Consider the following 23,416-nt stretch of genomic DNA (forward strand, 5'->3'; position numbering starts at 1 on the left):
ATCATTCTCTTCCCCCCCCCTCGAGAGGGCCATGCTTTGGCTCCTTCGGAGCATGGCTCAGTGTCCTTGTCTAAGTGAGTCGACCGTCATACAGGGATTGTTGACTTGATCACCGATCGATGTTGGATTAGTTGGGCAACGTAACTTCAGGGAATGGGTATCAGTCGGACGCTGGACTGGTTGGCAACAAATGATGGAGGAATGCATGACTAGCTGAGCAGCATTGCTCGGGTACTGGAGACTGATATGGTCGAGCACCGTAGCTCGGGCACTGAAGGCTAATGTCTCCAAGCACCATAGCTCGGGCACTAGGGATTAATACGACCGAGCACCATAGTTCGAGCACTAGGGACTAATACAACCAAGCACCGTAGCTCAGGTACTGAAGATTGATGTAATCGAGCACCATAGCTCGAGCACTAGGGACTGATATAGCCAAGCACAGTAGCTCGGGCACTGAAGACTGATGTAACCAAGTACCATAGCTCAGGCATTAGGAACTGATACAGTCGAACACCATAGCTCTGGCATTGAAGACTGATGTAACCAAGCATCGTAGCTCGGGCACTAGGGACTGATATAGCTGAGCACCATAGCTCGGGCACTAAAGACTGATGTAACCAAGTGATAAGTAGATGAGATTTCTCTAACTGTTTGAGGAAATCTCTCTACTCTGTTGAGGGAAATCCTCTAACCTGTTGAGGAAAATTCTCCCTTCTAACCTGTATAAAAGGAAGGGGGATATGTTAATAACAATCAACTTCTTCTACAACTTGTTTATCTATTTATTTTCTAACATGGTATCAGAGCAGTTCCTCCTTGGCGACAGTAGTATCGCCGTGTGTTAGCCAAGCGGCCACAGTAACACGCTGCCTCAAGCGGAGTCATTGAAGAAGCACAAGACACAGATTTAGAGCCAATGCTAACGAGCATCGTCGCACCGTCTTGGCTCTGCTCATCCACTCCTTCTCTTCCTTCATCGCCGGCCTTGCTCCCTCTCCTATTTGCTGCCTACAGCAGACACTCTCTGTCGCCGTCACGCAAGGAGGAAAACATTCTCTCACTGCCTCCTCAATAGCGGTGAACGGCGAACAGCGGTGTCTTCCTCGCTTCCCGGCCAGCAGCAGTCGCAACTGTTGCATCTTCCTCTACCGTAGCAGCTTTCGCTGTCGCTTCCCTCTACACAACGGCGCCTCCTTAACGGCGGTGTCCTCCTCCTCAATAGCGACGAATGGCGAACAACAGTGTCTTCCTTGCTCAGTCTTCCTTGCTTAACGACGACTGCCGCGTCTTCCTCCTTCACTGTCGCAGCCGCTTCCCGGCCAGCAGCAGCCGCAACCGCTGCATCTTCCTTCCTCTACCGCAGCAGCTTTCGCTGCCGCTTTCCTCTATACATCTAATTGCTGCAGATTTCTCTCACTGTAGTTTCCTTGAGTACCGCTGCAGATTTTCGTGGCCATTTCCCGGCGATCCGCAGTCTTGAGTACCGTTGCAGTTTTCGCGGCCATCTTCCGGCGAACTGCAGCCTCTACAATCTGCTGCAGCAAATAGCAATCCACAGTAGCGAACAACAGTCTTGAGTACCGCTGCAGTTTTCGCGGCCATCTTCCGGCGAACTGCAACCTCTATAATCTGCAGCAGCAAGCAGCAATCCACAGCAGCTTCCAGCAGCTTTGGGCACTATTGTAGATTGCCCAATCTGCTACAGCAATCTACAACAGCAGCCCCCTCCCTCATTCTCCACCTTGTGTGACCTTATCACACAAGGTTCGCTGCATCTCCTCCAAAAAAAAAAAAAAAAAAAAAAAAAAAAAAAACATACGAGAAAAAAAAAAATGTCTTCATTCACTTCTTCTGATGTTTCAGTTCCTGTAGGGACTCCTACTTCTTGTTCTTCTACAGGGCTTATCTCCATCAATGCTGCCACGCTGATCCCCTTTAAGTTATCAAAGGGTGGCAACTATACGTCCTGGCGAGCTCAATTTTCTAATCTTTTATTTGGATACGACTTGTTAGGTTACATTGATGGCTCTTTCAGTTGTCCTCCAGCCATGCTCAACATCCCCGGCGATCCCAGTCTAGTACCCAATCCAGCTCACAAGCTGTGGCTACGTCAAGATCGTCTGATCCTCCAAGCTATTCAAGCTTCAATTGCTGGATCCGTTGCTCTCTTGATATCTTCATGTGTGACAGCTGCCGATGCATGGTCTACACTGCAAACCACCCTGGCAAATCATTCGCGTACTCGCAAGCTCAGTCTTCTATCCAAGCTTATGGTGACGAAACAAGAGGGAAGTACTATCTCTGATTATCTACAACATATCAAGGTTATCATTGATGACTTAACCTTGATAGGTCATTCCCTATGTGACGAAGAGGTTGTCATTCATACCCTCAATGGTCTCGACACCGACTACAAGGAATTGGCTGCTGCAACTCGGGCACGCGACTCGCTAGTCTCTTTTGAAGATCTCTATGATAAACTGACTGACTACGAGATGTACTTGAAACGTGCGGACAAACTGCCTGGATCAACTATCACAGCTCAAGTCAGTCATAAGTCTAAACGGAAGAGCACTCGGTACTTGCCGAACATCACCCAAGGTTTGGCTAATGCGCCTCTTGATTATGTGAGTTCCATGCAACACCCCTCCTATCCTCCTAGTCATCACTTCTCGTAAAGTGGTAACTCTAGCCATCATCCGTCTTGGCGTCCTGCCCTACCGAGCCATCAAAGACGGGTCGTTTGCCAACTGTGTGACAAAGTCGGCCACTCTGCTAAAGTTTGCCTGTCTCATCCCCGCCTCCCTGCTCCGTCACACTGGCCTCAGGCAAATCTCCTAACTTCTCCGACACCTAGCCAGTCCAACTGGATTGTCGACTCTGGTGCCTCTCATCACATCACCGCTGATCTTCAGAATTTGTCTCTTCACAATCCCTATGGCGGCGATGAAGATATCATCATCGGTGATGGTAAATGACTTCCTATAACTCATACTGGTTCCACAACGCTTAATTCTGACTCTAATACATTTACCCTCAATGATGTTTTATGCGCCCCTCATATTAAACGCAACCTCATTTCTGTTTCTCAATTTTGCAAACATAACAATACTTCCATTGAATTCTTTCCTGATTCATTTCTTGTTAAGGACTTGAGCACGGGGGCATCATTGGTCCAAGGCCCGAATAAAGACAACATTTACGAATGGTCGTCAGCTTCTCGAATAACCCAGCCCACTGTTCATTCTTCTATTGCGGCTCCAGTTGATGTGTGGCATCGTCGGCTTGGTCATCCCTCATCCTTTATTCAGCAGAAATTATTATCTCGTCACTCTCTTCCTCTTTTTAAGTCTACTAATTCTATGATGCATTGTGATGCTTATCTTAGTAATAAGAGTCATCGGCAGCCTTTTGGCTCATCTTCCATTTCCTCCTCTAAACCTTTTGAAATTATATATACTGATATTTGGGGTCCTGCTCCAATCTTATCTTTTGATAAGTTTTGATTTTATGTTATTTTTGTAGATCACTTCTCTAAGTACACATGGATATATCCTCTTTCTCATAAATCTGACGTTTCTCGCATTTTTTCTACTTTTCAGAAGTTGGTCGAAAACTATTTTCAGTCTACCATTAAAACAGTCTACTCTGATGGTGGCGGTGAATATCAAGCCCTGACATCCCATCTCTCAGCTTGTGGCATTTAACACCTCAAGTCTCCCCCACATACTCCTCAACTAGTTAGTTCTGCCGAACGCAAACATCGGCATAAAGTAGAAACTGGACTCACACTTCTACATTAGGCTTCCATGCCTTCAACTTTTTGGACAGCAGCCTTTCAAACTGCTGTCTACCTAATTAATCGAATGCCTACACCAGTTCTACAATACCAGTCCCCCTTTGACACACTATTTCACAAACCCCCTAACCTTCGTAAACTCCGAGTGTTCGGTTGTTTATGTTATCCTTGGTTATGTCCCTATGCCTCTCATAAGTTAACATCTCGATCTACTCCTTGCGTCTTCACTGGAGTATACCTTCGGACTAATCGGACGAGCCTCCCATGACTTCGTCTACTTCCTCCCCTCCTGATCCGCACTATATCACTCCAGTTCAACACTTGCCCGTTTCCTCTGTTCCTACTCCACTCCACTCTTCCCCAATTGATGGGGCAATATGTTCCGAAACACAACCATCCTCTTTACCTCCTTCTTGCCCAAGTGCCCCTGACGTGTCTCCACTTGACCCGGCTTGTGCCACAGATCCTCACCCAACATCACCTCCCAATCCTGTCGTCTCCAATCATCCTATGACCACTCGCTCTAAGCATGGTATTTTTAAACCTCGTCAGGTATTTAACCTACAAGCTATCATGAATTCCTCATCCCCCGACTTTGAACCCACCACCTTTACTCAAGCCCAAAAATCTCCGCATTGGCGTACTGCCATGAGTGAGGAATATAATGCCCTCCTCCATAATTCAACGTGGGATCTCATTCCTTTCCATCCTTCACAAAACATCATCGGGTGTAAGTGGGTCTTTAGAATTAAGCGGAACCCAGATGGCTCTGTTGCCCGATATAAGGCACGCCTGGTCGCCAAAGGGTTTCATCAATGATCTGGAGTTGATTTCACTGAGACGTTTAGTCCTGTTGTTAAACCCACTACAATCCGACTTATCTTGAGTCTGGCTACCACTAAAGGCTGACAATTACGACAATTAGATGTTAATAATGCCTTTCTACAGGGATCTCTATCCGAAGATGTTTTTATGCAACAACCCCCCGGTTTTACTCATCCTCAGTATCCACAGCATGTTTGCAAACTTCGGAAAGCCATTTATGGACTTCGTCAGGCTCCGAGAGCTTGGTACACTGAACTTAGCTCATTTTTTACTTATGTCGGCTTTCTTAACTCCAAATCTGACACTTCGTTGTTTCTGCGACATCATCATGGAAACACAATGTATATTTTAGTATATGTGGATGATATTATTGTCACAGGCAACAATCCCATCAGCATCCAAGCGTTTATCAAACAGCTGGCAGCTCGATTCTCACTTAAGGATCTCGGACCCTTAAGCTACTTTTTGGGCGTCGAAGCTACCTTCACGTCTTCCGGTCTCCTTTTATCACAACGCAAGTACATTCAAGATTTGTTATTAAAGACAAACATGCAGGATGCAAATGCAGTTACAACCCCCATCTCTACTAGTGGTTCTCTCAAATTATCGGATGGAAGTCCTGCTACGGAACCCACTCAATACCGCCAAGTTGTTGGCTCTTTACAATACTTAGCTCTCACGCGTCCAGACATCTCATTTGCTGTCAACAAATTATCACAGTTTATGCAGCAACCATCTACTCTACACTGGTCTGCGGTCAAGAGACTTCTACGATATCTTAAAGGGACCCTAAATCATGGTCTCTTTTTTCGTAAACACTCTCCACTTTGTCTTCATGCCTTTGCCGATGCTGATTGGGCAGGTAACCTTGATGATAGAACATCCACATCGGGGTATATTATCTTCCTTGGTGCTCATCCAATCAGTTGGAGTTCTAAGAAGCAAAAGACAGTCGCCCGGTCTACAACTGAAGCCGAATACCGTGCCATTGCCGCTACCACTGCAGAACTCAATTGGATCACGAATCTACTCCAGGAACTCAACATCGATTCCACCCCTACAATATATTGTGATAATATTGGAGCTACCTATCTGTACGCTAATCCGGTATTCCACTCCCGCATGAAACATATTGCCATCAACTTCCACTTTGTACGCGATCAAGTTGTCTGCCGTCAACTTCGTGTTTCTCATGTTCATACAGCTGATCAATTGGCCGACTCATTTACGAAGCCTCTAGCTCGTAAACTTTTTGCATTACATCTGTCCAAGATTGGCCTCCTTGATCGAAGTACCATCTTGCGGGGGCATGATAAGTAGATGAGATTTCCCTAACTGTTTGAGGAAATCTCTCTACTCTGTTGAGGGAAATCCTCTAACCTGTTGAGGAAAATTCTCCCTTCTAACCTGTATAAAAGGAAGGGGGATATGTTAATAACAATCAACTTCTTCTACAACTTGTTTATCTATTTATTTTCTAACACCAAGCACCATAGCTTGGCACTGGGGTCTGATGTAGCCGAGCACCATAGCTCGGGTACTGAAGACTGGTGTAATCGAGCAATGTCACTCGGGCCCATGTTTAGCCAAGCATCGCTACTCGGGCACTACAAGTCTTTGAGCGGGAGGTTTTGAATCTTCGGCCTTCTGGGGAAATGGAGGGAAAGTTGACTTTGACCTTGGCCTTGGCGGGAGTTCTGATTTTCAAATATTTTGAGCAGGATTTTTGAGTTCTTTCGCACATCCTCCGGCCATCCTGCTTGGGAGTTTGGGTCTAGGCACTCCTTCTCACAAGTCATTATGATGAGATGAGATGTCTTCCTCTTCTGGGTAGGTGAAGGGTTGCTTTGGGCATGTGTCGTTCTCTTTATAAGTCCCTCCATCAGCTCTATTTCGCTCACTTGTTCTACAGTTTCCCCAGTTCTCTTCTTCTTCGGTCGTTTAGCCGTCCAGGTCGGTCAGGGTGTCTTCTTGTTCCTCCTCTTCCTCTTCTTCCTCCTCAAGTGATCGATCAAGGACGTTGAAGGGTGAAGCCTCCTCGATGAATGAGAAGGCCATTCGGGCCCTTGAGGTTTCAAAATAGCTACATAATTTCAATTCCATCATGATCGAGGAACTGCTCGACCGCGTCCGAGAGAGTTATAGCATCCCGGGAAATTACGAGCTTCATGCTCCTTGGTCTGGGAAATGCGCCTATGACCCTATTCCGAACGAGTTTGGTTTGATGTTGGATGCACTCGAGGCGGGACTTCGGTTCCCCTGCACCCCATTATTGAGGCTTGCCTCTCATGGAGGTGGGGCTTATGGATGAGATCAAATAAGAGCCAATAAGATATTATTAGGTAGAGATCCACCAATATAAGAGGCTTGGATAGTTGGATGGAGATCTAGTATCCAATAGAGTGAGATTCATTAGGGTTAAATTGATATGGTGCCTCTACAAATAGGAGGAAACCAAAGAGCCATAGACTAGACCTTTTTGGCTGCCACATCTTGTTCTCCTCTCCCTTTCTTCTTCTCTGCTAGTAACCCCTATTTGGGGCGTATGGAGATTTGGGCAGCAATTTGAGAAACGTCTTTATAGCCTTTGCCGTGTGGATTACCTTTAGAGATGAGGACTGTTGGGAAGAAACCTGTTAATGCAGAATAATTCTTTTCCCTCTTTGTGTATCAAAATAGGTTCCTCATCAAAATACCAACTTGATATCAAAATGCTAAATCAATCAGCACAGCATAAACAACAGAGCAATAAATCAATCACACAGTGAGACCAAATCTTTTTAACGTGGAAAACCCAATGTGGGAAAAACCACGGGACCGCAGTCCACCTCAAACTTCCACTATCAATAATAATGATAACAGGTTTACAGTAGGTCTTTTCTAGAATAACTAGAGGATCAGAATAACATCAAGATCATAGATCTTGGCTCAAGAATATCATATCTTCATCACATAGGATGGATCTCCTCAAAAGAGAATTCTAGGTCTCACGGAGTAGATATCGTAGGAAAGTACCTTAGAGAGGGTAAACTGCATATCAACACCGTTAGGATTGTAGAGTTTGCTGCAAGGATTCTCCACATAAAATTTGGGCCGAAACTGACAACGTTTGGCCACCGATCGTCAAGCAGAAAAACTCAGAAACCTTACTTTCTCTCTCTATTTCTCTCTCCTCTTTTGTCAGCACGCCGTCGCACGCACGCTGTAATCAGACTGTGCGCACACACACACACCCTGCACACTGCCCAATTTTGCCCTTTCTCTCTTAATTACTGATTTGGGCTCAATAGGCCCAATTGTCCAAGCCCACATATGGGCTGGACCCAATAATTCTCCCCCTCCAGCTCATATGATGGGCTGTACCAAGCCCGCTCTTCGCCTACATGCTTCAAGCTTCTCCTTAGGCAAAGACTTTGTCAACATATCTGAACCATTATCATTGGTATGCACCTTTTCCAACTGTAATTCTTTCATCTCAAACACATCACGAATCCAGTGATATCTCACATCAATATGCTTGGATCTAGAATGGTATGTTGAATTCTTGGAGAGGTGGATAACGCTCTGACTGTCACAGTAAACAGTATATCCTTCTTGTTTCAAGCCCAATTCCTGTAGAAACTTTTTCATCCATAAAGCTTCCTTGCAGGCTTCAGTAACTGCTTCTGTGGTTGATAGAGCAACACACTTCTGTAACTTAGACTGCCAAGAGACTGCTCCTCCTGCAAATGTCATCAAGAATCCCGAAGTGGACTTCCTGGAATCAGTATCACCTGCCATGTCTGCATCTGTGTACCCTTCTAACACAGGTTCATCATCACCAAAACATAAACACAACCTGGAAGTACCTCTTAGATATCTTAATATCCATTTCACTGCTGCCCAATGTTCCTTTCCAAGATTTGAGAGAAATCGGCTAACAACTCCAACTGCATGAGCTATATCTGGCCTAGTACAAACCATAGCATACATCAAACTGCCTACTGCAGATGAGTAAGGCACTCTGGATATTTCTTCTTTTTCTTTCTCACTTGTAGGACATTGTTTTGAACTCAGCTTGAAATGACCTGCAAGTGGAGAACAAACTGCTTTGGCTTTACTCATGTTGAATCTTTCAAGAACCTTTTCAATGTAAGTCTCTTGAGATAGCCAAATCTTCCTTTTCTTCCTATCACGAAGAATCTTCATGCCAAGTATTTGTCTCACCGATCCTAAGTCTTTCATGGCAAAAGACTTAGCTCTCTTTTAAGCTTTTCAATTTTTCCAACATCATGGCCAACAATCAACATATCATCAACATATAGCAGTAAAATAATTAAATCATCATCTGAAAATTTCTTCATAAACACACAATGATCAGATGTGGTTCTATCATACCCTTGGCTCATCATAAAGGAATAAAACTTCTTGTACCACTGTCTAGGTGCCTGTTTGAGTCCATATAAGCTTTTCCTAAGCTTACATACCAGATTTTCTTTTCCCTTGACTTTGAAACCTTCTGGTTGCTCCATGTAAATTTCTTCTTCTAAGTCACCATGAAGAAATGCTGTTTTTACATCAAGTTGCTCAACTTCTAAATTCAAGCGGGCAGCCAAACCAAGAACAACTCGGATAGAGGACATTTTCACAACTGGAGAAAATATTTCTTCAAAGTCAATACCTTTCTTCTGACTGAATCCTTTCACAACTAGTCGTGCCTTGTATCTTTGTTGTGAGCTATTATTTTCAGTCTTCAATTTATAAACCCACTTATTCTTGAGAGCTTTCTTCTCTTTCGACAGCTTTACCAAGTCATAGGTGTGGTTCTCAAACAAGGATCTCATCTCTTCTTGCATGGCTTTAACCCACTCACTCTTATTCTCATGTAGAATAGCTTCTTAGTAAGTTTCTGGCTCTCCCCCGTCAGTAAGCATAACATACTCATGTGGAGGATATCTGGTATAGGGTTGTCGCTCTCTAGTGGATCTTCTCAATGGAATCTCAACTGGTGGTGGAGGTGCCCGTTCAGTTGGTTCAGCATCATCAACTGTAGGTGTATCATCACTAGTATTCTCACCACAATCTTCTTGTTCATCTCCCCCATGATCATCATGAACTACAGGTGAAGGAACTGGACCCAAACTCCAAGGAATATAAACAGAGGTTTCTGGCTTCTCAACATTATCACCATCATCAAACAATTGGTCTTCAAGAAACACAACATCCCTGCTTCTAATAATCTTCTTGTTCACTGGATCCCATAATCTGTATCCAAACTCTTCATGACCATATCCCAAGAAGATACATGCTTTTGCCTTATTATCAAGCTTGGACCTCTCATCTTTGGGAATATGAACAAATGCTTTACACCCAAAGACTCTCAAATGATTATAAGATATATCTTTTCCTCTCCATACTCTCTCTGGAACATCACCTTGCAGAGGAACTGTTGGAGAAAGATTTATCAGGTCAACTGTAGTTCTCATAGCCTCCCCCAAAATGACTTTGATAACTTGGCGTGGGAAAGCATACACCTAATCCTTTCTTCAATGGTTCTGTTCATCCTTTCTGCCACACCGTTCTGTTGAGGAGTTTTAGGAACTGTTTTCTCAAGCCTGATACCATGGAACCTGCAATAATTCTCAAAAGGACCCCTGTACTCACCACCATTATCTGATCGAATACACTTTAGCTTTCTGCCAGTTTCTCTTTTAACACTGACATGAAACTCCTTGAAAGCATCGAGTACTTGGTCTTTAGATTTCAAAGCAAAAGCCCAAACTTTTCTAGAATGGTCATCAATAAAAGTAACAAAATAAAGAGCACCTCCAAGAGTTCTAGTTTGCATAGTACAAACATCAGTATGAACTAAATCAATAACATCAGATCTTCTAGATGATGGATATGTCTGAAATGCAACTCTATGTGTTTTTCCAGCTAAGCAATGATCACAAGATTTAAGAGATGTACCTTACAACTCTGGTAAGAACTGCTTTCTAGCAAGAGTTTGAAGTCCCTTCTCGCTTATATGTCCAAGCCTCTTATGCCAAAGATCTATACTTTCACCTTTTCGAATTGCATTAATCTCTCCTTTATGTAGCTTAGCTTCCATGACATAAAAAGAGTTAATCTTCTTTCCTTTTGCCACAATTAGAGAACCTTTAAGTGAGTTTCCATTTACTTTCACCAAAATAATGTGCAAAGCCCTTATCATCAAGTCTACCTGTAGATATCAAGTTAAGACGAATATCTGGAACATGCCTTACATCTTTGAGTATTAATTTGCTCCCAATACTAGTCTCCAAGCAAATATCTCCAATACCCACAATCTTAGATGTACCATTGTTTCCCATTCTAACATTACCAAAATCACCAACAGTGTAAGATCTAAAGAAATCACCATGAGAAGTAACATGAAATGAAGCACCAGAGTCAATTACCCAGTTACTGTCCTGAGCTACAAAACTGACATAACCTTCATCACAAACAATAGTGATATTACCTTCAGCAGCAACTGTATTGATCTCTTTTTCATTTTTCTTCATTTCATTCTGTTCTCGCTTCCAAAACCTACACTCTTTCTTCATGTGACCTGGCCTATTACAGTGAAAACATTTGATATCTCTTCTAGACTTGGATCTTCCTCTATAACCATATGGATTTCTTCTATGACTTCTTCCACGTCTTTCTTGTTTTTCAGTAACAAATGCACCAGAAGAAGATTCACCTTGTTCTTTCCTTCTTGCATATTCATTTAGCAAACTGTCTTTAACCATATCTATGGTTAGAGTCCCCTCTGGCGTGGAGTTACAAATAGTCACCACATACGTTTCCCAACTTTCTGGTAAAAAGCTGAGAAGTAATAATCCCTGTATCTCATCATCTATATTCATTTTCATAGCAACCAACTTGTTTGCAAGACTCTGAAATAGGCTTATGTGCTCAACAATGTTGCCACCATCTTTATATTTCAAATTTACAAGCCTTCTGAGGAGAGAAATTTTATTTCCCACTGTCTTTTTCGCAAAGAGATTTTCTAACCTTTGCCAAACAACATCAGCTCTGATTTCATCTGAAATATGCTCATGCAAGTTTATATCCATCCATCTTCTAATATAGGCAATAACTTTTCTATGTTGAACTTCTCATTCTTCATCGTCCATAATAGAAGGTTTATCTTTAACCTTGATAGGCTTATACAAATCTTTGCAATAGAGCAAATCTTCCATCAGACGCCTCCAAGTGGAATAATTTGATGAGTTCAATTTAATCATACCTCTGACTCCATTTCAATCACACAAGAAAACTAGCACCAAACAACCTGATGCTCTGATACCACTTATTGGGAAGAAACCTGTTAATGCGGAATAATTCTTTTCCCTCTTTGTGTATCAAAATAGGTTCCTCATCAAAATACCAACTTGATATCAAAATGCTAAATCAATCAGCACAGCATAAACAACAGAGCAATAAATCAATCACACAGTGAGACCAAATCTTTTTAACGTGGAAAACCCAATGTGGGAAAAACCACGGGACCGCAGTCCACCTCAAACTTCCACTATCAATAATAATGATAACAGGTTTACAGTAGGTCTTCTCTAGAATAACTAGAGGATCAGAATAACATCAAGATCATAGATCTTGGCTCAAGAATATCATATCTTCATCACATAGGATGGATCTCCTCAAAAGAGAATTCTAGGTCTCACGGAGTGGATATCGTAGGAAAGTACCTTAGAGAGGGTAAACTGCAGATCAACACCGTTAGGATTGTAGAGTTTGCTGCAAGGATTCTCCACATAAAATTTGGGCCGAAACTGACAACGTTTGGCCACCAATCGTCAAGCAGAAAAACTCAGAAACGTTACTTTCTCTCTCTATTTCTCTCTCCTCTTTTGTCAGCACGCCGTCGCACGCACGCTGCAATCAGACTGTGCGCACACACACACACCCTGCACACTGCCCAATTTTGCCCTTTCTCTCTTAATTACTGATTTGGGCTCAATAGGCCCAATTGTCCAAGCCCACATATGGGCTGGACCCAACAAGGACAATTGACTTTCTTCATCCTCTCTCACAGATTTGTAAGATTTGAAGAATATACGATCTCCCTAGGTAAGTTTTTGCGCATGCATGGTTTTTAGTTTCGTGAGTTTTTACGCATCAATCTTCGCACGATGATATAACCTTCTTTTCTACAAAAAAAATTCTAAGATTTTGTTTTATGTTCTTCCGCTGCGTATGTGATGTCACCCTAGATTTCTTTGCAGTAGTATCAGAGCCAAGTTATTCTTGTGAAGATTGGATTTTAAACTGTATGTGTTGTGTTTTAGAAATGCTTTAGATATCAAAATTATTGACGCAAAAGCGAGAAAGGGCAACAACTATTTTTGCCCTTGTTGCCCTCACAAATGGCCACCATCTGTGTGCAAGCGGTCGGCAACTTGCAAACCCAGGCAATCGCAATAGCGACGCTCGTTGCCCACGCGGTGTTAGCACGGCTCAGTCCAATCCTAAATGTGTGAGGTTGCCCACACGGATGCTCGGATGGTGGAAGTGAGCATCAAGTTGGGTTGAGTTTGAGCCTCGTCTCTCAAGTGTGGTCTTCTCTCTCGGCAAGTTACCTACTTCTTCATCGCCGAGCTCTTGCACACAGTCTGAGGTCGAGAGGGAGATTTCTCAACTCGACTCCTCTGAAGTCTAAATTAGTGTTGAGTGGAGTAAGAGGGAATTGAATTCTCAAAGTCCTCCTCCCGGTGCTGGTCAGGGGGTTGGCTTTTATACCTATGAACGAGAGTCGATCGTACATACTCCGTTAATGGTTGCCGACTCCTCGGGTGGCTGGCTCGTACCTCGTGTGGCGCCATTCTGAGCTTTCCGGAATGGCTCTACGGTATGCGACGTTGACTTGTATGATGCCGAACAGTACGAGAGCAAATGGTCGCCTCATTCGGGTATGAAGTATCGTGTTATGCCAACCTGGAGCTCCTTTGTCAGTGCTATCGTGGTCGCCAACCGCAGCCACGTGTATGGTACAGAAATATGTCATATCAAATTTGATATCTTATATTCGTTCCTAATCACCATGGATTACTGCCGGTTGTGGCTGAGATACACCGAGTAATGAATGGATGAAGGCGAACAAGAGGAGACGGCGATGGCCGTGATAGTGCTAACTGCAGTGCTACGCACGGGGGGCAGACGAGAGCACGAGATAATAGGATGAAACGAAAGAATGCGTGCAACATCTATCTGAAGCATCCATGTGCAGCATCGTTCACTATCTCCTCCAAGCACAGAAGAGGATATCACGCACACACAGATCACATTATCTATCTTGACCCAATTAGGATCCTCTCGGATCAGAATTCACGCATTCTGAATCCGTCACTTGTTAGAAGAACAGATGTGATAAATGAAAGAGCAGAACAAATATGAGATATAAGGAATGAACCAGAAATGTTTTCCGAAGCTGTTGCTTAACAAATGTTATTCTACTGCAAATAATTACAAGAACAAAAGTGCAATGCTTAACATCATCTCTCTGCCACAAATCCAATTTGATAGTACCCTCGCCTCCACACAAAGAAACATTGGTCGGATTACCGTGGACACCATTTCCAATGCTCTTCGTGGAACGGCGAACTCATGAAAAAAAAAAGCACCGAAGAGCTTATATTCAAACTCTTCCGCTGCCGACAAGCCAAACAGTAAAGATGTCCACAAAAGTGGCCGCATATAGTCGTCCAAAAGCCTTAACTTGACCTTCAACAAAACATTCCAAGTCTGTGCATCACAGATATCTTCATCCCTTTTAACAAAATCTTGATGTCATTCAGTAGAGCTTGATCTACTGACAGAGAAAATGGATTTATTAGAACTGAGATGTTCGTTCAGTGTGGAAGTAAGTGCATACTTCTTTTTTCGTTATCAGATGTATAACCTAATCTGAGGTATGGTTATGAGCTCAGATGACATACTACGTGATGCTAAGAACGGAGGCAAAGTCACCCCGAGATCTACTGTGAGTGATGGTGCGTGAGCCTGCGAGATGGGATACAATGGGTGCAAGCTGACGTTTTCCCTGGTTCCGTGTGAGAGTTTCCGATTTGAAAGCTGTCATGTTTGCCCTTCTGTGTCCAAACAAAACCCTACAGTACTGTGCTCTCAACACTCTCCGTGTGCAAGAAGAAGAAGAAGAAGAAGAAAAAGAAGCCACAGCAACGCGTGTTTCCAAATTCATGTTATGCGAAGCAAGGACAGCTTCAGTTTCTAGCATTCTTACAGCGAAACCTGAAGCTGGACGGGAGCTTTTCCTGTTTCCACTAGTAGGAAAGAAGTATGCAAATGAGATTAACCTAAAAAAGCAGATACAATGACATTGAACTTTGAAGGCCGAGATGTGTTGGCTACACACAACAACAGGAGGCAGATGTACGTCTTGGAGCGTGAGAACCGAAGGCATCTATCTCTTGAGAAGTGGCATCAGGATAATATTCTAAGCGTAGCATTAGGAATGGATTTAGGTTTTGGTCTGAGCATAAAGATCGAGGTTGTGATGGAAAAACAAAATACTATAACCTAATCTGACATTTCCATATCAAAATGCAAAGTACCAAACAAGATCCAGTCAAGATGAGGAGGAGATCGACAGGTAGCAAGAGATGCCACATGCACTTGCTTGTAACTTGTGATCATATCTGCACTGTGGACTGCAACATGAAGAACATAAAGAAGGTTGAAATGTGCCCCTCCGAAAAGGAACGCAAAAGGAGAACAGAGATCTGAAGTGGGTTTACCTCGAAATCTTCCAGCTAACTCAGCATGCAAATTTGCCATGGGGGAGAAAGGGAAGCAAGACAAGAGATAAACCCCTTTCGGGAGGTAATGATGAAGGCCTTTTAGCCTTCATGTCAGGAAAGGGGAAGAAAACATGAGACGAGAAGATCTCGGAAGACAGTCAGTCATCATAACCCTCCATCATTGCTCCAATCTGCTCATCGCAGAAACAACAGGAAAGGCCAAACGAAAAGAAGAACGGAAATAACGCACCTTCAGATCTTGAGGCCATGGTGACTGCTAGGTAGAGGTAGAGAGATGGAAGCTACGATTGGGGGGAATGAAGCCTGGTCCGAGATCTCTTCAAACAGATCTGTAAGAGAAACGAAGGCCTCGAGCCAGACAACATTCCCCTCAAAGATCAAGCTTCCCTTGCCTGGTTTTATCTCCTCCTCTCCCCCACCCCCCAAGACTTCGGGCTTCTTTCAAGGGGGATTGAGGGCAGCAGTCGAGCGGAGGCAGCAAGGGTCCTGATATGGGTGGCGTAGGAGGTGATGATGAAGGAAATGATTATCTTCACCCGGTATAAGAGATGAGAGAGAGAGAGAGAGAGAGAGAGAGTGGTGGGCTGTGGGGTTACTTGCAATGAAGGCATAAACAACAGCAAAGATAAAGAAGTGAATAAAAGACGAGGCAGAGGAGCGGCAGACCGCGACTCTACAGCTGGGCTGTCCTCAGAAATGACCACGAAACCATGCACCACCGCCCCCCACCCACCCCCTCCTCCTCCTCAGCCTCTTTCTCCTTCCCTCTGCACGTGAAGCCGTCTCCCATAGTTAATTCTCACTGCCATGGCTTCGAAATTGCCGCTGCAAGGTACTGAGACCTCTACGCAGCAGCCACGGTCTCATTGGACATCGACAGTAGGGCAGTGAGATGTATGGCAGCAGAGTTGAATGGAGTGGTTGAGTTGATCACAACTGGGAAAGCTACCGTACGGCAAAAACACTCACTGTTGTGTTGTATACTTATTTCCTTGCCCGATTGTTTATGATAAGAGTACACGCGTCGTGCAACTCAAGTTTTATCGTCATTTGTTGGGGGCACGTAAACGGCAATATTAGGCCATATCAGCTACAGATCGGCGTCTAAGATAATGAATCTACATGTTCATGATTCATTTCATATTGGACTGGATATGCATGATATATATATTGTCGCATTGGGAGTGGTTGCATGGTGACGAACAAGCATCGCAAATTAATACATCAGTGAATACAGCCTAATTCTAGCTTGCAAGTCTACGATGAGTCGTATGTTGTCTTACATTAGCAACACAAACTTGTGTGCAGAGACATGGAGAAAAAAAAAAAAGATTGAATTGGGAATTTATGAGATTGGTGCATCCAAACATCCTAACCACCGGACAATTGGTGTTAGCACTTAGCGTAGTCACGCTTTGTATCCAAAATTTATCTGACAAATTATTGATTCTATCTTACGTTATGTTATCGACAACATAGCTCGATGAAATATCGCATCACTCGGTTGATTCGTCTATCATGTTCCGATGCCATAGGATCATGATGAATTATCGCACAGCGAGGAGTGCTGATTCGATAATGATAGTTGCTAGTTGTAAGATAAGGTTGTACTATACGTTGTCCCATAATCATAGTATGATAATTCGATGCACGATCTTATGATTCATTGATGGTCCTCTTATTTATCGTGGTTTTAATTCAACAATCACTCCGATACAATATAATAGAGCCTTACGTGTGTTCTTAGAGATAATTTTCTTTAGTTTTCCTATCATTTTAATGAATCTTCTTAATTATGTACTAACATTTATATTGGATAGAGCTTTATCATATAAGCCTCCGACGTAAGCCTTATAGGAACATTGCTCGAATCTCTAGCCTCCCCAACACCATAAGCCAAGACGAACACGGAAGTAGATCTGCATTGACTCTAAACTTACTCCACATATCCAACAATTAACATTTCGTGTTAAATTAAAGAATACAAGCTGATGAATCGTAAGAATTTACACAAATGCAAACCGATCGCTGTGAGGTGATTAATTTCACATCACTTTCCTTCTTTCCATTCCTTATTTTCATATTGTCTCTATATCTTACTATATTTGCACACCTTCACTCATATTTTCTTTCCATTCCTTTTCTTCATATTGTCTCTATATCTTACTATATATGCACACCTTCACTCTTTCTGATGATGACGAGAGGAGGAAGTACAAGAATCAAAGTGGAGTCTCTTTCTAACATTAATTTTAATAAATTTTCTTTCTAATGATGAGAAAGAAGATGAATTTGATCAATATATAGCATTCTTTCACTCGAATCATCAATATATAGCATTCTTCCTACCAAAGGTCTTTTTAGCGCGCTCTCTCTCTCTCTCTCTCTCTCTCTCTAAAGATGGAATGAGATAAACGTCCATTAATAATCACAGGAAAGGGCGATATCATCCACAAAGGAGAACAAAGACGCAATTACTAAACATGGATTGGATGAGCACATGGATGTCAAGGTTTGGTTTGGTGCATGCCGTCAGTAATCGACCTCATCGATGTAGATCTTGATGAAATTGACCCGGAATTGGCTCAGTCCCGAGCAACCGGTCAGGTCGAGCCGGTTCAGGCCCAGGCCCCCGTACTCATCCAACGCGTCCAGGCTCCGGTCCGTGATCCTGGTGCACCCCGCCAGCGACAGCACCTCCAGGTCCGGCGGGTCCTCCCCCACCACCTTCTCCACCGCCTCGTCGCTGATGCTGCACCCGCCTAGGTCGAGTTCCACCAGCTTGGTGCATCGCCTGGTGATCACCGCCGCGCCCCGGTCCGACACGCGCTCGCACCCCCGCAGCACCAGCGACCTCAGCCGCGCCTTGCACTCCCTTGTCACCGCCCACACGCTCCTGTTGCCGATGCCGGCGCTCCCGCTCAGGTCCACCCTGCTGATCCTGTTCCACCCCTTGAGCTGGTTCATGAAGGACTCGATGCGACGGTCGGTAATGGAGTCCATGCGCACGAAACTGACGTCGGTGATGCTCTTGCAGGCCAGCCCGACCCACGAGATGAAGTCATCTCCCAGTCCCTCGCACTCTTCCAGTTTCACGGTCTGTAGCATCGGGCATTCCGCAGGAAGAGGAAGAAGACGAGGGGGGTAGACCTCTTGCTGCTCAAGTGCTCCACGGCCACGGAAATCGCACTTGACCAGAGTCAACACCTTCAGAGTCCGGCTGCAGTTTCCCAGAGCAATCATCAAACCCCTGTATGTGAAAGCTTCGAAAGTATCCAGGTGGAGACTCTCCAGTTCCACTGCTAGTCCTGTGAGCGCGAGGAGACTCGAATCTGTCAGCGAGGAGCAGCTCGTCATCGCCACCTTCTTGAGGCCGGCAAAGCTGGTGGGCGATAACCTTCTGAAGCACCGATCCGTCAACCCGGTGCAAGCGTCTAAAGAAAGCCCTTTGAGCCTTGTGGTCTCTCCGATGCAACGGTAGCCCGTCACTGATACACCCCACACGTGCTCCAGAGCCAACGTCTTGATCTGCTCGCCGCTGCGTGCGATTGCTCGGAGGACGCCGTCGCCCAGCTTCATCGACGAGATCTTGACGGTCTCTAGCTTCGTTAGCAAGACGACGATCGAAAGAATGCCGTAGTCTGTGATGAAAGGACACTGCGCCACTGTGATCGACTTAAGGTGGGTGGAATGCTTGGAGTAAGCCTCTAGCGAACGATCGGTGACTCTTGGACATGCGGTCAGGCTCAACGACGCTAACTTGAGGCATCTGGTTGCAAGGATGACGAGGCCATGGTCGCCGACCGACGCCGCATGGGTTAGCTCCAGGTTCTTCAGCGCCGTGCAGTTCTGTGCGACCGTCGCGAGGCCCCGATCGCTCACTTTGGTGCAGTTGTGTAGCGCGAGAGACCTGAGGTTGCTGCAAGCCTGCGCCATGGCTGAGAGGCCGACGTCCGAAACGTGACAATGATGATGATGATGATGAAGAGGAAGCAGAGAACAAGGAAGCGTGTCGATCACAGATAGCTCCGTTAAGATTCCGCATTCGTCCATCCCGATGGCCATGGCGCCCAGCCTCAAGTCGTTGGCGCTGCTTCCCTGGAGGCATCTGGAGCTCTCTTGTCGCGATCGAGGGGGAAGCACCACGTTGGCTCTGAATTCAGACCTTCTCAGGAAGGTCTGCAGCGCGAACCAACTCCTCGACACCGCAGAACACCGGCAGCGATCTCTGGGACTCGGAAGAAAACTGAAGATAAGCAAGAGGCAATCGTTGGGCAGGTTGCTGATCAGATCCTGCCCTCGGCCTTGATCTGTTCTGCTCTCATTGAACGGAGAGTCAGTCCTCCTCCTCTTCTCCGGTCGCCGGCAAGAGCCACCGCTAGTCCCTTCAACTGTCGAACCAAAACAACCATAAGACTCGTGCTGTCAAGCCAAGCCAAAGAACAACCTCATCACACATCGCATCGGAAGCTTGAGGCGAGGAGGAAGGCCTTACCGTCGCGTTCGGCTGCGATGGACATGGCCAAAGACTAAAGCAAGGAATCGAGAGGGCTCGAGAAAGTGGGAGGAAGAAGGAAGAAATGGTTCATAGACACACGCGTAACCTTTTATAGGCGAACAGGGGTGAAGAACGTGAACAGCAACAGGGGAGCGAAAACGGCGTCGCAGTTGAGGTAAATGAAGCCAATGGCCGACCCGGACCACGTTCCCTTCATCTCACCGCAAGGCCGCCCGTCTCCATCCACAAGTCGGTCCAAGGAATCATTTCTTTATTATGGCTCAAGGAATCTGACAGCCCTGCCGCTGGTAATTCTCCTGCCCAGGTCGCTTATGGTAACGTGCCCCACCCAAACTGGTGGTCTTCCTCACCAGAACGTACAAGGCCCCAAATGACCGTGAAAGACGAGCTCATTTGGTGGGTGCAGCAGTCGGAGAAGAGGAGAAAGGTACATTGATCCCTTCTCTTCTTCTCCAATTCTCACAAGTTCCTATGGGTCGGTCAGCTTAAGGACTTGCCAAAACATGGACTGGGAGGAAATCTAGATGCTCGATTCTTGGCATTTGCGGCTGGCGTTCAACGAATCTGATTGATGTTCTCGACGCGATGGACAGCAAGAACAGGGCTTGCAGAAGTCAACTAGGAAGGAACTTTGTCATGCTGTACAGACAGTAAGACCGACTTAACAGTGAATGCATGCACTTGGAAAGACAGTGCTGGGAGCCATTTGTGGCTGCTTCCATTGAATCCTGATGATGTTCTTGTTATGGATGGACATCAAGATCATGCTCCTTTTGCTGCCAGCAGAACTAGGTTTTGTTGGACTGTGGGATGAACCTTCCCATGCATGCTCCTTTAGGGTGTGAACCTCTGCTTTTATGGCGGTGAACTCGGTTCTTTCTTTTGATTATTCTTGAGATCGATTTAACCTTTGCAATAAATTTACTGATGAGATTTTTTCTAGATTTGGCAAGTCACATTATGAAAGGCAAAAAGATACTCCTCGAATATATCGGCCAAAATTACATTTATCTTTATATAACAATTGTTTGTAAGATTTGCTTTAGCCTTCGCAACAATTTTACCGATGGGATCAAAGAATCCTTAACATTTAGCAACTTCGAAGCCTGTTTACAGTGATTGATTGAAGGCCCATTTGGGCCCAATTTGAATCATCGGTCAAGTTGATCATGTCATAAGATCCGTTTAATTTACATGATTTATTTGACCCCAAGAACATGTATTTCCGGACAATCGAACACACATCAAGAGTCAAAACGAGATACGACTCCACACGTGCCATCAGCCTCCAGTCGTGGAATGATATGGGAAGCACTCCGGTCGGCATGCATGGCTGCACGAGCACAGCACCACCGAAGTCTCTGCAGCTTTCCGCAGGAAGCCTTTTGAGGGAGTGGCGTGGATCATGCTCGGCCATTTCTTTGGAATCGCTTGGTGATGATGGTGATGACGATGGTGGTTACCACGACTGCTTGCTTTGGGCGAAAGCATGTAATGAATGATGCCTATCGGGAAACCGGTAATGAACATGATTGTCGGATTCGGATCCTATGTGGATCCGACCTGTTAATGATTCCGTGGACACAATAAGCCTACGTGGGAAGGACGTCATCGAAAGCCTCTCTCTCCCTCTCCCTCTCCTTCTTTCTCTATTAGTGTAGCTTATTGTCCTCTGTAGTTGTGGCTGGACGTCGAGCGCTGTGTGCGCCACTCCTCATCTCTAAATCTTCTCTATTTTAGATCGATCCTTCTGCTTTGCTGCCTGTTGATTTCTCCCAAGGCAGGAAGGCGAGGGAGAAAGAGAGAGGGAGGGAGATGGGGTTGCACCTGCACTTGCCGCACAAGATCATGGCGGGGCATGGGAGGAGGAGAGGGGAGGAGGAGGAGGGGATAAGGAAGGGGTGGATGGGAATAAGGGTGGGCGGGGAGGGGGAGGAGCGGCAGCGGTTCGTGGTGCCGGTGGACTACCTGAGCCACCCCCTCTTCGTGGGGTTGCTCAAGGAGGCGGAGGAGGAGTACGGCTTCGACCACCAGGGCGCCATCACCATCCCCTGCCACGTCGAGCACTTCCGCCGCGTCCAGGACATCATCGACCGCGACTGCAACTCCGTCGCCGCCGGTCACCACCACCATGGCCACCATCATCACCACCACCACCACCACTTTCACCTTTGTTTCAGGGCTTGAATGAACCCGTAACCCTAACCCTAACCACAGCCGGTGACGGGTGGGGTGTCTATATCGGAGATGTAAAGTATTGATTCCAAGAGAATCTTACCATTCTTATTGCTGTCGATTAAGAATTAAGATTTGGTGGTCTACTTTTCCTTCTATTTCTCAAGACTTTATGGATGCACATACCACATAGATTGTTTGCTCATGAGAGAGTTCAAGTGGTGCAAAAGTCTACGTTCATCGTTGCAACAAAAACCATGGAACAATAGGATTAAACTTGTGTGGCACATTGCAAACTATTTATGACCACAAAAGAGACAAAAAAATATCCAAGTTATCATCTTACCCACCCCGGAAACCACAACCTGCACACGCATGCAACTGTACGTGCCTGATACTGCCATGGCTACAAGACAAAAGCTCGAGCTTATTCTGCTGCTGCAGTTCTTAATCAGGTGGATTTCCAAGTACAACAATATGTTTTCATGTATCTCTAACTGTGTACGTATGTTGGTGGAATTATTGGTGTTAACATACAAAACTTGTGACGTCGGTCGCATTAAATTGGGCAGGCCCTTATCACATCACTGACTTCCCGATTCATACAGGCATTATCCACTTGAATTATACTAGTGAGAGATGTATTGACTTTGTTGCAATCCTTGAAGCTGTGTACTTGAAACAGTGTGCAAGCTAGCTCCTTTGTTTATCGATCATTTTTACCTTGGCTGCTACGACTTATATAAGATGATTTCTTTGCCTGTATAAACTTCATTCTGTTCTATGACAGCAACACGGCCTCGGCCGGTGGTCCATTTGGTAAACGCAAGTCCCCACCATGTTGCCAAAGTTCCAAAGGCGCAGCTTTCATGGATCCTTGTGCGTGGATCAAACACGCAAACCACGACCGAGCCAATCGCATACTCGCACGAGGACCACGGACAAGCTCATCAACCTTCTCGTCTTCCTCCTGCCGTGGAGAGGCGGTTCGCTCCGACATATGTTCTCGAGGATGTTGACCGGCATTCTAAAGTTCCATGTGGGGGCATTTAGAACTGGAAGCCAAATGGCTGGTTCGTGTGAGAGCAAGGATCGATCAGCGAGGTCGGGCTGCCTCCGGCCACTGGATGTGTCTTGTCGCGTTCATGACAGAAAGCAACAGTTCGGGCCAACTTGACTGCGGTCTCTGTTTGATGTGTTGTTCTCTGGGCGACGGGCGAGACGTCAGGCAAGTCAAGGAAGATATTAACTGGGATATTGATTACTCTTCCAAAGATGCAACAAGAGTGT

At 45.2% G+C, this 23,416-nt stretch overlaps 2 protein-coding genes and 1 long non-coding RNA gene across 3 annotated transcripts; 1 reads left to right on the plus strand and 2 right to left on the minus strand.

The window, feature by feature from the left end:
• Positions 1–14,071: 14,071 nt before the first annotated feature.
• LOC108952336 (uncharacterized) lies at positions 14,072–16,143 on the minus strand. Its single transcript, XR_010490961.1, has 2 exons — positions 15,409–16,143; positions 14,072–15,321 (listed from the first exon to the last, which is right to left on the minus strand). It is a non-coding gene; the product is annotated as an uncharacterized LOC108952336 (long non-coding RNA).
• Positions 16,144–17,964: 1,821 nt separating this feature from the next.
• On the minus strand, positions 17,965–20,147 carry LOC135636138 (EIN3-binding F-box protein 1-like). The gene is made up of 2 exons (XM_065147730.1): positions 20,052–20,147; positions 17,965–19,854 (listed from the first exon to the last, which is right to left on the minus strand). Exons 1-2 carry the CDS (start codon positions 20,145–20,147, stop codon positions 17,965–17,967), a joined length of 1,986 nt encoding a protein of 661 aa, XP_065003802.1.
• A 1,430-nt stretch (positions 20,148–21,577) lies between these two features.
• On the plus strand, positions 21,578–22,284 carry LOC103977996 (auxin-responsive protein SAUR32). Its single transcript, XM_009393688.3, has one exon. The coding sequence runs from the start codon at positions 21,767–21,769 to the stop codon at positions 22,136–22,138; it is 372 nt and encodes a 123-aa protein (XP_009391963.2). The 5' UTR covers positions 21,578–21,766; the 3' UTR covers positions 22,139–22,284.
• The last annotated feature ends 1,132 nt before the right edge of the window (positions 22,285–23,416 follow it).

Source organism: Musa acuminata, chromosome BXJ1-3 (assembly GCF_036884655.1).
Source record: "Musa acuminata AAA Group cultivar baxijiao chromosome BXJ1-3, Cavendish_Baxijiao_AAA, whole genome shotgun sequence".
Classification (NCBI taxonomy): Eukaryota; Viridiplantae; Streptophyta; class Magnoliopsida; order Zingiberales; family Musaceae; genus Musa; species Musa acuminata.